This window comes from Salmo trutta, chromosome 16, assembly GCF_901001165.1.
Source record: "Salmo trutta chromosome 16, fSalTru1.1, whole genome shotgun sequence".
In the NCBI taxonomy this organism is placed as follows: domain Eukaryota; kingdom Metazoa; phylum Chordata; class Actinopteri; order Salmoniformes; family Salmonidae; genus Salmo; species Salmo trutta.
The window spans coordinates 56,148,927-56,164,881 of record NC_042972.1 but is presented as its reverse complement, the minus strand read 5'-3'; the positions used below and the strand labels follow the sequence as shown (position 1 = coordinate 56,164,881).

Genomic DNA, 15,955 nt, shown 5'->3' with positions numbered 1-15,955 from the left:
AGTATCGGAACCGGAACGAAAAGCTCCACCCTTTTTTTTTTTAAGTTGCAGGTAAGTCTATGGGCCAAATGTCCCCTACCCTTCCACACTTCGAAAGATACAAAAACCTGCGAAATCATGATTTGTCCAAAGCACCGGACCTAATACTGCTCGTTATCTCACGCATCCCAATGTATCATGACAGATCTACGGTACCATCTATGTTTACGTAGTCTGTCCATAAGAGATTGGGGACAAACCAAGACTGAAGAAGAAAAAGTGTGACCTTTATTGATAAGCTTACTATAGGTCTTGAGTGATCCCTGCTCCCTCTCTCCATCCTTGTCCTCCATGGTTAGCTCACTCCCAGGGCTCTCCTCCTCCTCGGCCCCCTCTGCCCAGTGGCCCCCTCTGGGGCTGGGGCTGAGGCTTAGGTTGTGGGGCCGAGTTGAGAGGCCCCTAGGGCTGGGGCTGCCTGCTGGCTCAGTCCCCTCCCCGTCACCCTCTCCCTCGCTGGGGGTCAGACTGGTCTTGTCCAGACTGTCCTGATAGTCCTGGACCTCTAGGCTCCACAAACCCACCTTATCATCATCCTTCCCCTCCGAGCCCAGCGAACTGGCCTGCTCAATGTCCACTGTCGAGAGTGTGTGTGTGTGAGAGAGAGAGAGAGAGAGAGAGAGAGAAAGAGGGGAGGGTGGAAAGGAGGTTTATCAGTTAAATATTAAAGGTAATTCTATTTCACTCTCGTTAGAATCTAAATTAATTAAGAGTCTTCTTAAATAAAGTACAAAAAATGACATTATAAAAGAAACCTTACATTTAAAACCTTGCAACCATGTAATTACCCTCAATAGTTATATTATTAGTTCAAGTGGTGACTATTTTCACAGGGTTAATAGAACTCTCCTCTAATTTTTGACATTGCGTTACTGACATATCTAACACAGTGAGAGAACATTTTAAAAGGTAAAATGCACAGAAATAACTGGAGAGTGTATAAAACAGCAGAGTACAACACATCAAAGTGTGAGAGTGCTATTGTATCCAGTGCCACTTTTTCCCATCGTGGAAACAATGAATGATTATCAAACACACGCACACACAAATTTGAGAGGGACCGTAAAAGCCACTTTCTCACATCGTGGAGACAATAAGTGATTATCAAACACACACACACACACACACACACACACACACACACACACACACACACACACACACACACACACACACACACACACACACACTGTCACGTCATGACCATAGAAAGCTGTTATTTTCTATGGTAGACTAGGTCAGGGCGTGACAGGGTTTTTTTCTAGTTTAGATTTTCTATGTTGTTATGTTCTAGTTTTGTATTTCTATGTTGTTGTTTTTTTTGGGATGATCTCCAATTAAAGGCAGCTGGTCATCGTTGTCTCTAACTGGAGATCATACATAAGTAGTTGTTTTTCCCACCTGGGTTTGTGGGAGATTGATTTTGAGTAAGTGTATGTTGTAACGCTTTGTCACGGGTTTGTTGTTTTTGGTCATTCAGTTTATTTGTATGTATTGCATAGTTTCACAGTTTAATAAAGAAAATGTGGAACGATACACACGCTGCGCTTCGGTCCGCTGCTTCATCATATGACAACCGTGACACACACACAAATCTGAGAGGGACTGTATAAGCCCCTTTTTCCCATCGTGAAGACAATTCATGTGGATCACAAACACATGCAGGGGATTTCAACTGTAGACTGTTATTTCCCAAACTCCTCTGAGGTCTCTCTCTTTCTATCTCTTTCCCCTCCCTCTGATTGGCAATATCTAATCATTACCGCATAAAACCATACATTCACTTTGATGGGTTTATATACATCATTGCATAGAACTGTACTTTTTAACAGGGAGCTCTTTTAGGCACAGGTTTGGCACCTGAAAACATATGTTTATGTTTCTCTATGAAAAACGGTGTAAGTCACTTCAAACAAAGCCAAAAAAAAAACACAACAGTTCATAAACTATACAATTTAGGTCTGCAACTTTCACTGGGTATGGCAGGGACATTTCTACATTCTACCCCCCCCCCCCCCCCCCCCCCCCAGATGTATCATTAGAATGTGATACAAAACGAGGCAAAGTTGTGCTTTAGGACCATGCTGACACCTCCTAGCGGTCGGGTAGGCTGTTTGGAGTGTTTATCCGGCTGGATAAAAAATATACATAACATTATTTAGTTACGTCCCCCTAACTTCTAAAACCAAATTTGCGTCCCTGATAAAATTAGAACTCACACATATGGTTTCGTAAGAGCATGTATGTGTACAGACATTGAACGAAAGTATCGCATCTGAATTATGAATTGTAGCTCAGTTGGTGGAGTGTGGCACTTGTAAGGCCAGGATAGTGGGTTCAATTCCTGGGTCCACCCATATGTAAAATATATGCAGGCATGACTTTCAGATGCTTTGGATAAAAGCTTCTGCTAAATGGCATTGATATATAAAGTGGGAAACATTTTCAGCTTCGCTATGACCGCATTGGCAATATCTAATCATTACCACATAGAACCATTCACTTTGATGTGTCTAGCACTGCATAGAACCATTCACTTTGATGTGTCTAGCACTGCATAGAACCATTCACTTTGATGTGTCTAGCACTGCATAGAACCATTCACTTTGATGTGTCTAGCACTCCATAGAACCATTCACTTTGATGTGTCTAGCACTGCATAGAACCATTCACTTTGATGTGTCTAGCACTGCATAGAACCATTCACTTTGATGTGTCTAGCACTGCATAGAACCATTCACTTTGATGTGTCTAGCACTGCATAGAACCATTCACTTTGATGGGTTTATATACATCATTGCATATAACCCTTCACTAAAGACGAAGCTCTGATGTGTGTGACTTTTGACAATATTTTCCACTAGATACAGTATGTGCTGAATTGGCACTGATAGGAGCAGTGTCGGCAAACGTAAAAATGTCATCCTACAGTTTGTTTCCTCGTGTATTTACTGTTTAAAACTCCTACTGTTCACGTGACGTCGAACGAAGGCAAGCGCACAAACAAAATATTTTTTCTTAAATAAACACAAACGTACAACATAAACATAAAAGTTGACACCTTATCAAATGAGAACTCAGAGAGGGATTTGTACAGTGCAGCATGTGTACACACTTTGAATGAGATGTTTTATTATGTATTTACTGTTATGAAGTCATGGAATTAATCACTGGCCTGTATTCAGTTCATATGCATATGAATTACTTGCAGCTTTGCTACAAGTACACTGTAAATGGCTATTGATGAACTTGTTTTATATTTATATGTCCAAGGAATGACTCCGGGTATGACTGGATTTCTATTCTCTTCTCATTTAAATAAAATTGAAATCCCCCCTAGGTTTTTGTCTTACGTTATGTGATTGTGTTCACACACGGTGAGTAAGCAGATGAGTTCATGTTTGGGGAACCCACTGCCATTTTAGAAGAAGAAAAAAGTATTGGTCCAAATGAGTAATCAAGATGGGACACACTTGTATCATTCTCACTGACTGCATATACAGAAGAGCTGAGGTGACTAAATTCAGACGTGACCTTTCTAAATTATGACTGTGATGCTTTGACTGTCGTGCAGAAGTGGGCCGGTGGGCTCGAGGGGCAGCCCAGAAATGCAGCTATTTCATTTCCAGCGTCCTCAGTTTCGCTCTGCTCTCTCACAGTAAATGCATGCTTCGGCTGACTTGCGTGGAGCATGGTTCACAACGCCCCACGCTAAATTCACTAGTCATGAACTCCGTATTAAACAAGATTACTCTTCACTGCTGTACCAGTTATTCGAAGCACGGAGGGAGCTATTTTTCTGCTCTGCTATGAGCTGAGAGTATGAGATAACTCCTATAAAGACTTTGAAGAGCCAATATGAGGATGTGCTGGGCAGAGTTGGTAGGCATCTCCTCTGTCTCTCTAATCACTGAAGTTGGTGTCAGCACAGTGGTGTAGATATTAATATGGTGAATGTTATTGTTCTCAGACAGTCATCCAAACAGTCCCCTGAGGACTCACTGATCGACAGCCTCAACCATGATGCAGCAGAGTAGCGCGATAACAGGTTGAAATCCCGTCCCACGAAACATGCAAAATGACAGTTGTCCTGTGTTCTCAGTTGTGTTCTACTCTCCAATTCCTCTCCTCTCCTTCTCTCTTTTTCTCCTTCTCTCCTGTCTTCTCCTTCCTAGCCCCATGCACTGTTCAGCCTCTCTTGGATTTATTGGTTCTTACCCAATATAAAAGAGTTTGTGAAGAATGCACTCGCTATCCAAATAAATAAATCAAGTGTGCAGATAATGAAAGCAATCCCAAGGCCATGTTGTGCGATGCTGCTTTAATGACAGCACATGCCGTACAGTGTCAATCACTGTTATAGGAGAGAAAAATGTAATCCAATTCGGGAGGTAATGTGGACCAGACCAAAGTTCTCCCTCTTACTGGTAGGTTGGGGCTGAGCCCAAATGGCACCCTACTCCCTACATAGTGCACTACTTTTGACCAGAGCCTTATGGGTCCTGGTCAAAAGTAGTGTGCTATATAGCGAGTAGGGTGTGATTTTTGGTGTACTATATGTCTTACAGAGAAATCCCAGCAGGAATAAGAGTCTTGTCTCAACGACATGCTGCAACATGGGCCATATAGTTGTACCTCTCTATCTCCCGTCGTTTCAGGAAACAGATTGGATCACAATTTCATCCCCTGTAAAAGGAATGTAATGTAGTCTCTGTCTTTCCACAGTTCAGCTAGATCTCAGTGAAGGGAGATACAGTAGGAGCTACCAAGCCTACCTCTGGAGCCATATACTGTCCTGTAGCAAGATATTATACCATGTGGTGTGGCAACAAAGTTGACGTTAAATGTGACTATAAAATAGATGAAAATAATTTGTATTTGAAAAGATATAAAAGATATATAAAATGTTTAAATATAAAACAATTTTGCAGCCTACTCCATTCTCTGTCAGTCCGCCATTACAAAGCCATATAAATGCATTATTAGCAAAACTTTTGATAAATCAATTATCCTATTAATCATTAATATTGGTAAAAGTCGTAATTAAATTGGTACCATTCATAAATGAGATAAAGGCCCCTGAAATTATTTTATACTAATACACCTGCTCAGAGAAAGAGATTTTGTTTAAGAAGTAATTTTTTACAAATCTAATAAAGATAGGGCTAACAATGACTGGCACCCCTGTTTCAGTACTCCAGCACCCTACCCTTGCGAGGATAACGACAACAATACTTTTTCTAAAATGTTTTATGAGATTGGAGAACAAAATAGCCCAATAACATCAAATATGCACCACCATATTTTACCATAATTTATGAAAAATATATATATATTTGACCATAATTGGTGGTAAAATATGGTGGTGGATGTTCGATGTTATGGGGCTATTTGGCTTCCACTGTCGTGGGGCCCTTTTCAAGGTCAACGGCATCATGAACTATACCAAATAACAGGACATTTTAGCCTGAAACCTGGTTGACTCTGCTTGGAGGCTGAAACTTGGCCGCAAGTGGATCTTCCAGCAAGACAATAACTACAATCACTAATCAACATCTACAAAGAAATAGTTAATTGACCACAAAATCAACGTTTTGCAAGGGCGATCTCAAGTCTCCGGACATGAACCCTATTGAAAACCTGTGATTTGAATTGAAGAGGGCAGTCCATAAACACAGATTAAGGATATAAAGGATCTGGAAAAATTCTGTATGAAGGAATGGTCTAAGATCCCTCCCAACGTGTGCTCCAATCTCAATAAAACATTTATACATTATCTTCGCAAGGGCAGGGTGCTAGAGTACTGAAAACAGGGGTGCCAATCATTTTGACCACAACATTTAAAAACATTTTTTTTATAACTTGTTAAAACAAATCTCTTTCTCTGAGCAATTGTATTTGTACAAAATAATATAATTTCCCAAAATGTTATACAGTCTTTTTTGCTCATCTTTATCAAGGGTGACAATTATTATGTGAATTTCTCAAAATACTTTTAGTTCCCTAAAATGGGGGACTAAGTACAAAAAGTTATGTAATTTGTAAATGTCACCCATATCGATGAAAATTAAAGCTGAAAGTCTGCACTTTAACCTCATAGTCATTGTATCATTTAAAATCCTAAATTCTGGAGTACAGTGCCAAAACACCAACACATGTGTCACTGTCCAAATACTTTTGGAACTCACTGTATATATTTCAAACTCTATTATTAAAATGACATTCTAAAAGTGAAATTGGTTCACTGAAACATTTAGATTTTATTATAAACCTAAATTATACTCTGACAATATTTTTGAGGTTAGGAGATTTGCACAGACTTGATGACTTCCAAGGAAATAAAATCTACGAAAAGGAGAAGTGTCACGAGTATCTTCGTCCTCTGACGATATAACGAAATCGTCATCAGAAAAGGTAGACCAATATGCAGCAGGTACGTGAATGCTCATCTTGACTTTTATTTACTATAAGAATGAACATACAAAATAACAAAATACGAAGACGAACAAATAACAGTCTGTCAAAGCATAGTGCTTTACACAGAACAATCACCCACAAATCACAAACACAGACACACCCTTATATATGAGACTCTCAATCAAAGGCAGATAGACAACACCTGCCTTCAACTGAGAGTCCCAATCCCAATTAACCAACATAGAAACACACTCACCAGACTAGACATAGAAATACATAAACAGACTATAAACCAAAACCCCGGAAATACTAAATCAAACACCCTTAATCAAACACACCACCCTGAACCACATAAAACAAATACCCTCTGTCACGCCCTGACCAAACTACAAAACAATTAACCTTATATACTGGCCAGGACGTGACAAGAAGAAACCATATGGGCCACATATGACAGTAAATTAATTCATCACTACAGCTAAAAAGATTAATGAAAAAATAGGAAATGATGCATATTTTGTTGATTTTAAATGGTGGAGGGGAAAAGGGGTGACACTATTATTGATCTTGAGGAATCTGACATGCAATGCAATGATAAAACAACAAGGAAATGCTAATCAAATGGCTACCTGGCTACCCACACCCCCTCTTTTACGCTGCTGCTACCCTCTGTTTATTATCTATGCATAGTCACTTTACCTCTACCTACATGTACATATTACCTCAATTACCTCAACTAACCTGTGCCCCCTGCACATTGACTCTGACATTGACATTGACACGGTACCCCTGTATATAATCTCGCTACTATTTTTTACTGCGGCTCTTTAATTATTTGTTATTCGTTTTTTTTCTTTTTTACTTCACACTTGTTTTTCTTAACACTGCATTGTTGGTTAAGGGCTTGTAAGTAAGCATTTCACTGTAAGGTATTCGGTACACCTGTTGTATTCGGCGCATGTGAGAAATACATTTTGATTTGATTTGATGGCAACAGTAAACATGTCGTACCCCACAAATGCGCCCCCCCTTGGGTCAATTGAGATTTGCATGTGACTACCACATTTTTGTTAATTACTATAGCTCCCACCTTGGGCCATTCAGTGTAATTTTGGAAATGCTGAATCTCTATGGCAAAACACATCATTCACCCAAGTTTCGTCCAAATCGGCTGAGTGGTGTCTGAGATATCACATGTAACTAACGTCCTAATGGACAGAGACAGATCCACAGTCACCTCCCCGATTTCATCGTGGGGGACAGTTAAATTAGTAAAATGGCTAAGTATTTTTAACCGTATTTCAGATTAACTAAAGGGGTGAACGATTCGGATAAAATGTCAAATGTACACATTCAAAATATCTGCATGCCTTTACTTAGCAACAATCATACATGGCAAAGATGCCATTGGGGCAGTCGTAAACAAGCGCTTTCACGCAGCCAACGGTTGTTCAATATAACATCCAGAAAATCAATATGTTTCTCAACTCTCTGAAGAAATAGAAACTAAATTCACAATTTTACAGCTGTGTTACCACATGCAAGGTATAGGAGAGGAGGCCACATTGACAGTAATGGCAGCAGTACTTCTCAAGACACAGAGGAAATTGTAATGGTGGGCGAGCAAAACACACGCTTGTGCAGTATAGAACTAAAACTCATAAAAGTTATCTATATTAATTTACTTTTCTTGTGCAAGTTCAATAAAAAAAAAACATCTAATTGATACAGGGAATGTATTAGATGAAATGCGGCTAATTACTTTTTTTAATATAATGTTTTGAAAAACAAACAAACTCCCTATTAGACAAGATACCATTTTCTCTCACAATAACCAAAATGTGAAATGCTATGTTACACAAGCCACATATTTAGACAGAGACACACATGCAGGAGCAAGCAGGAAATAGTTACAGTAGCCTACCTACGATGACAGTAGCACAGACAGAAGATCCATACTGTATTAATCTAGAAGTTCCACAATGATGATGATGATGATGAAGAGGATTATTTAGGACATTTTAGAGATCAACTAGCCCAAAACACTAACGCAACGCAATGTCTGAATTATAGCAAATACCAAAGCAGCTATTTGACATTCTTGCAATGAGTCAGAGGCACCACATCTAAGAACAAACACCTCCCACTACAGCTCTTCTATCAACACTGTCAGTCTGTCAGGGAGGCAGGCAGGTCCATTGCTCTCTCTGCCCTCGTTTGGCCTGGTCTGATAGCACACATAGAGAGCAAGGCCACATTGCAGAGAGAGGACCAGGACATTATATCAAAACATTCAGTATATCAAAGATGTCTATTTGTCTCTAAATTATAAACTGGTAATTGATTAGACATCAACTACAGTACTGGCAACACAAATTCAACTAATATGCAGAACAACCATTTGTATTGTTCAAATGATTGGTGGTTGAATAAATCCTTAATAATTACTCTGCATCAAACTCATGTTGATAAAGCCTTACAACAGCCTTATATTTAGCCGCAGCTTTATAACATTCTTACAGTAGAGTAAGGATAGAACAAGTGTCTGTCTACTGATGGTAAAATAAATAACCTACAGGTAAGTGTGTACATTTTAGGCCCACTACCGTAAATGTGTACATTTTAGGCCCACTACCGTAAGTGTGTACATTTTAGGCCCACTACCGTAAATGTGTACATTTTAGGCCCACTACCGTAAGTGTGTACATTTTAGGCCCACTACCGTAAATGTGTACATTTTTGGCCCACTACCGTAAGTGTGTATATTTTAGGCCCACTACCGTGTGTACATTTTAGGCCCACTACCGTAAGTGTGTATATTTTAGGCCCACTACCGTAAATGTGTACATTTTAGGCCCACTACCGTAAATGTGTACATTTTAGGCCCACTACCGTGTGTACATTTTAGGCCCACTACCGTAAGTATGTATATTTTAGGCACACTACCGTCAGACTTGCAGAGACACTTGCCCTGACGTACTGTGCAGTAGGCCACAATGTTGTATTGCTGCAGAAGAGTGAACATTCATGCTATAAAACTGTGCTACTGGGATGGCCAATCTGGAGGCGAAAGAAACGCACACCTGTTTAGGCCTGGTGCTGGCTAGCAGAGAAGAACAATTGAAAAAAGAAAGATAAGAAGAGCTGCACACTCTGGGAGCTCAGACGCAATCCTTTTATAACCAACGTTTCGACAGCTAAGACCTTTGCTCCCTTCGGTCTCAGTGTAGAGTTTCATGCGAAGCCAGTCGTGTGATCATTGTTTTCTTTGCTATCCATTGTAAATCATGTTTGCAGGCCTATGTAGCCAAATTGTATTTATGATCTAATGTTATCCATTCATGCTTTTTTTTATATATGTTCTATTTATATCACTAAATCAACCAATGAAATCAAGCCACAGCCAGCCATGATTACAGACACCTGTGTGTCCTTTCAAACGATATAATCATTATACCCTGATGAAGACAGCTTGTCTGTCGAAACGTTGGCTCTAAAATCTGTGCTCCTAGAGCGCGCGGCTCTCCTTTTCTTTTTCTACTGGGATGGCCAACATGTATCATGTCAGGTTCATGTATGATGGGGTGGAGAGCATACGTTACCATTAGTAATACGTGGGTGTTGATCAGTGATGTCTTTGTGGAGTGTGTGGCTTCTCTCTGCAAGTGCGTAGGTGTGAATGCGTTTGTGGAAGAAAGAGATAATGAGATAGAGAGACAGAGAGAGATATATATATATATAGTGAGAGACAGAGAGAGAGAGAGAAGAGGCGAAGTGAAAGGTTTTATTCCTCCCAAGATCTGTCCATGAATTTATTTTTTATGTAGGTCAATGAGTGTCGAATTTGGTCAACAAAAAATGTAATTGCTCATTTGCCATGTGAGGCTTATTTGATCGAATAAAAGTTTCATAATGTTTAGGTTGTTACGAATGCATTGCCAACTTACCCCAAAAATGACTTTATATCAGTGTTGTGACTTTTGTCATAGATATAGATAGAAGATTCATCATGGATATAAACAATTTTAGCATGGCTATTGCCATTGAAGGCTTCCACCATTTTAAAGTAGTAAACTGGGTGGGGATTCCTATGAGTGAGGAGCAATCAGCCAATGGGGAATAAGAAAATTGACTACTTTCAAATGGAGAGAGAGAAAGAGAGAGAGAGAGAGAGTGATAAACATAAAGAGGGGGAGAGACAAAATGTGTCTAAGAGGGGGGAGTGTGAAAGAGTGAATATGTGCATGAGAGAGAGAGAACAAGAGAGAACAAGAGAGAGAACAAGAGAGAGAACAAGAGATAGTGTCACGCTGCCCCTGTCTCAGATCCTCTGTTGGATATTGAAACGAAAGAAGATAGCGGGGGAAATTCCCTGAGCTCTCTCAAGTCAGCTAGAGACCAGATCCACTGCATCAAAAAGACATAATGCAGCATCACAGATCAGTCACTCCTTCTCTCTTTTGATGTCCTCAGAAAGCATGATGTAATAATTAAAAAGACATCCCCCTATCAAGTAATCCACACACAGATTGCTGTGTCAGAGATGAAGAGATGAACATAGAAAGAGAGAAAAATAGAACAAAGGGAGCTGCAGGGAGGAATTGAGCACCTTGTATCTTTCCTGCCAGTCATGTTCAGCCCATAGGTTTAGCCTTTGCAGAGAAGTGTCTATGTATGAGTTCATGCCCACATAGTCGACGATGTGGTACCCTGTTACTCACTAAACCCAGTACAGGAAGCAGAGCCGGCAGAAAGAATGAGTTGGACAGGCCTTTGATTTCCATAGGCTGGCAGGTTTTTTCACGGGACCTCCTATGTGTGCACGTGCTTGCTCGTTCACAACTTGTTAAAATGGGTTTTGTACTAAAGACCATAGGCAGCTCGTGAGTTTCAAGTTTGGGGAAGTTTACAATTTATCCAACCATTTCTCCCGACCAGTTACGTTTTCGTTCCTTAAAATCATTGTCACATGGTTAATCATAAAAATCTAAAAGTTAAAATTCAACTAAGGCGAGAGCACCAGCCTCTGCCATATGGACACAATGATACACTGTGATCCATTGGCGGCTAAAGAAATTAGTGCATAGACCTCAAAGATAGCCTATAGGCCAATGCAGCAATAAGCCTATAACTTCATCGTCAACTAAGTAAAATATGTAAATAGGCCTAAAGTCGACAAATAAAAACAGTCGAAAATATTTCACATTCATCTCTCTACTCCGCCTGTCTGCCTTCCTCTCTATCTGTCTTGACTTGAGCTATTAATAGAGAAGTGCAACATTGTATCTAATCAACTGTCAGCCAAAGCTGTAGCTAGCGAACTTGCAACATTACATCAACAAGCCTGTTCCGGGCCCTCAGAGTTTCCCGCACCAGTGAGCTCAGGACAAACCGTCAGGACAGACCGTCAGGACAGACAGCTCTTTTTTAACGACCTTTCTCCTGGATATATGGAATCATCAGATCATTATGCTCTTTCACACCAAGGCTTGGTGATTATCGAAGCCGGGAGTGTTGCTAACAAGATATTTCAAATACTTAAGAACTATCATTCACAATGGATGTTAAGAACTTGACTGGCCTGCACAGATCCCTGACCTCAACCCCATCGAACACCTTTGGGATGAATTGGAACGCCGACTGCGAGCCAGGCCTAATCGGCCAACATCAACACCCGACCTCACTAATGCTCTTGTGGCTGAATGGAAGCAAGTCTCCGCAGCAATGTTCCAACATCTAATGGTAAGCCTTCCGAGGAACAATGGAGACTGTTATATTCCCATATTAATACCCATGATTTTGGAATGAGATGTTCGACGAGCAGGTGTCCACATACTTTGGTTCATGTAGTGTTTGTCACCAGAGAAAGCATCTGAGCGAGCGAAACAGCGCCCTTCTATATGAACTTAATGTATGTGATGCTGTCTGGACAGAAATAGTATGACATACCATACTCTTCTGGTCCAGACAGCATCAGATACAGTTGAAGTCAAAAGTTGACATACACCTTAGCCAAATACATTTAAACACAGTTTTTCATAATTCCTGACATTTAATCCTTGGGTCAGTTAGGATCTTTATTTTATTTTAAGAATGTGAAATGTCAGAATAATAATAGAGTGACTTATTTCAGCTTTTATTTCTTTCATCACATTCCCAGTGGGCCAGAAGTTTACATACACTCAATTAGCATTTGCTAGCATTGCCTTTAAATTGTTTAACTTGTGTGAAACGTTTCGGGTAGCCTTCCACAAGCTTCCCACAATAAGTTTGATTTTCCCATGATGTTAAGCAAAGAGGCACAGAGATTGAAGGTAGGCATTGAAATACATCCACAGGTACACCTCCAATTGACTCAAATTATGTCAATTAGCCTATCAGAAGCTTCTAAAGCCATGATGTAATTTTCGGGAATTTTCAAGTTGTTTAAAGGCACAGTCAACTTAGTGTATGTAAACTTCTGACCCACTGGAAGTGAAAAATTCTGTCTGTAAACAATTGTTGGAAAAATGACTTGTGTCATGCACAAAGTAGATGTCCTAACCGACTTGCCAAAACTATAGTTTGTTAACAAGAAATTTGTGGAGTGCTTGAAAAACGTGTTTTAATGACTCCACCATAAGTGTATATAAACTTCCGACTTCAACTGTACATGGTCTACACAGACTGAGACAGAGGTGCACTGTTGCGTCTTTCTGTAGGCGCGTGTCTCGCTCAAATGAACTGTTAATATTTCTATATTTTATTTGGACAGGCAAGGAGTTGCGGCAGGGTGGGCCAGGCCTCCTAAGGCCCGCCCATAACGCTGGACCTGAAAGGAAGAGGCCTTAATAATTGTCTGAACAAACCAGAGCACTCCTCTGGTTTGCTCTGGTGAGACAGAAATCATTTCAATGTCATACGGTTGAGAGTGTATGTATGCTTTGGCGTATGCAGGCAAGGGAATGTCATAAGGATTTGTTTTTGTTAGCGGCTACATGTACGACTATTGCAATGAGAATTGTAGGGATGCAAAGTTAAAACCAAAAAAGTGTGAAAACTCGCTCTTAAAAAATCATATTGACTATAGTTAAGTTAGCCTACTCATGTATCACTGGAAGGTTTTAAACATACAACAACAACAAAAAGTCAAAAAGTCCACATGCATAGCCTACAAATGGAAAGAGACCCGCAGTGCACGATATTGATGTTTGGGATGCTATCCCTATTAAAGAACGTTTTTATCGTGTCTCATTGGAGAAGCTACGTAACTTGGACTCAGAGATTAAGTACATGCTAGTTAATGATATTGTTATGGCTTTTGATCAGTTGTATTTGTGTGGTGTGGTTGTGGGTTTTGTTTTTGGGTCCTTGTTAGTCCCCGATTTTTATAGGAGGGGGTGTTACGCCCCCCTCGCTCTCCCTGCCTCCTTCGCTGTGTTTGTGTTTTTATTTTCAGATTGGGGACAGGTGGAGCTGATTGGGTCGTTAAGGTGACAAGTTGCACCTGGATTTGGGATCAAATAGGAGATAAAAGTTTCTGGTGCCCAGGCATGGCTCTCTCTCTCCAGAAGCACCATTTTGTTTTGTGATCTGGTTGATTATGTTTTTTGATTAGGTGCACCCTTCAACACTTACACACATTTTACCTTATGCATCTCCATCTATGCACCTCCATTACACCTCTCACATGCCTACTTTCACACTTCACAGGTTAGTTTTCCTTTGTAGTTTTATACTTCGTTAGTTATTTAATAAATATTTTTGTTTCTCCTTAATTGCCAACGTGTGGATTCCCTTGTCTGTCACCATCTAAGAGCCAGGTCTGTTGGCATCGACAGCATGCAACACATTTCAACCAGATCTTCTTCAGGTAATGCAACATGACCGTGAGCGGGAGGTCTAGAGGAGTAGAAAGTGCAGAGAACCAATCTACTGTATCTATCTAGCTACATCAGTGATAGGGGATCGGGGTCTCATGAAGGAAATGCACAGCAACAGTCCAAACCACAGAAAGGGTTAACAACGGATGTACCTGTACTGTTGTTCAGTCTCATTTTGACTCATTTCCCTCACTGTGTTGTGAAGCGAGGGGAGGCTGAGAACAGAATGAGAAGGACAATAGGAGAAGAGGAAGATAGGCAAATAGATAGAGTTTTGGCTTAAACTCCCAGTTTGATTTTAAACTGAAACCTTTTTTCATCTTTGGCTTACCAAGTCTTCGACAGGGACTTCACATTAGGATGTTACAGTGTAACACCTGATCTTATGGAAACATACACAAACAACAATTATCCAAAATCATCTAGATAGCAAACCAAGAAAACCTCACTTGTCCTTTCTCACCATTTCCCCTAATCTTCTAAATTTGGAGAAAGAGAGAGATATGGTGTGAGAGATTAGCCTATATGTATGTGTTTGTGTGTGTGAATGCATGCACTTGTGTATACAGTGCAGTTGGAAAGTATTCAGACCCCTTGACTTTTTCCACATTTTGTTAGGTTACAGCTTTATTCTAAATCTACACACAATACTCTAATGACGAAGCAAAAACAGGTTTTTAGAAATGTTTGCTACTTTATTTAAAATAAAAACAGAAATATCACATTTACATAAGTATTCAGACCCTTTACGCAGTACTTTGGCAGTAATTACAGCCTCGAGTCTTGTACACCTGTATTTGGGGAGTTTCTCCCATTCTTCTCTGCCGATCCTCTCAAGCTCTGTTAGGTTGGATGGGGAGCATTGCTGAATAGCTTTATTCAGGCCTCTCCTGAGATGTTCGATCGCGTTCAAGTACAGGCTCTGGCTGGGCCACTCAAGGACATTCAGAGACTTGTACCGAAGCCACTCCTGCTTTGTCTTGGCTGTGTGCTTAGGGTCATTGTCCTGTTGAAGTTTGAACCGTCGCCCCAGTCTAAGGTCCTGAGCGCTCTGGAGCAGGTTTTCATCAAGGATCTCTCTGTACTTTGCTCCATTCATCTTTTTCTTGATCCTGACTAGTCTCCCAGTCCCTGCCGCTGAAAAACACCTCCACAGCATGATGCTGCCACCACCATGCTTCACCGTAGGGATGGTGCCAGGTTTCCTCCAGATGTGACGCTTAACATTCAGGCCAAACAGTTCAATCCTGGTTTCATCAGACCATATAATCTTGTTTCTCATGGTCTGAGAGTCTTTAGGTGCCATTTGGCAAACTCCAAGCGGGCAGTCATGTGCCTTTTACTGAGGAGTGGCTTCTGTCTGGCCACTGTACCATAAAGGCCTGATTGGTGGAGTGCTGCAGAGATGGTTGTCTTTCTGGAAGGTTCTACCATCTCCACAGAGGAACTCTAAAGCTCTGTCAGATTGACCATGGGGTTCTTAGTCACCTCCCTGTCCAAGGCCCTTCTCCCCCGATTGCTCAGTTTGGCCGGGCGGCCAGTTCTAGGAAGAGTCTTGGTGGTTCTAAACTTCTTCCATTTAAGAATGATGGAGGCCACTGTGTTATTGGGGAACTTGGTACCCTTCCCCAGATCTGTGC

At 40.6% G+C, this 15,955-nt stretch overlaps 1 protein-coding gene across 2 annotated transcripts in view; it reads right to left on the bottom strand.

The window, feature by feature from the left end:
- Window positions 1-15,955, bottom strand: part of LOC115151074 (zinc finger E-box-binding homeobox 2-like) — a 62,977-nt gene that overhangs the window by 8,732 nt on the left and 38,290 nt on the right. For both annotated transcript variants that reach the window (XM_029695033.1, XM_029695034.1), the window contains exon 2: window positions 284-613. In XM_029695033.1, coding sequence (XP_029550893.1) covers window positions 284-613 — 330 coding nt within the window. The remainder of the gene's footprint in view (window positions 1-283; window positions 614-15,955) is intronic.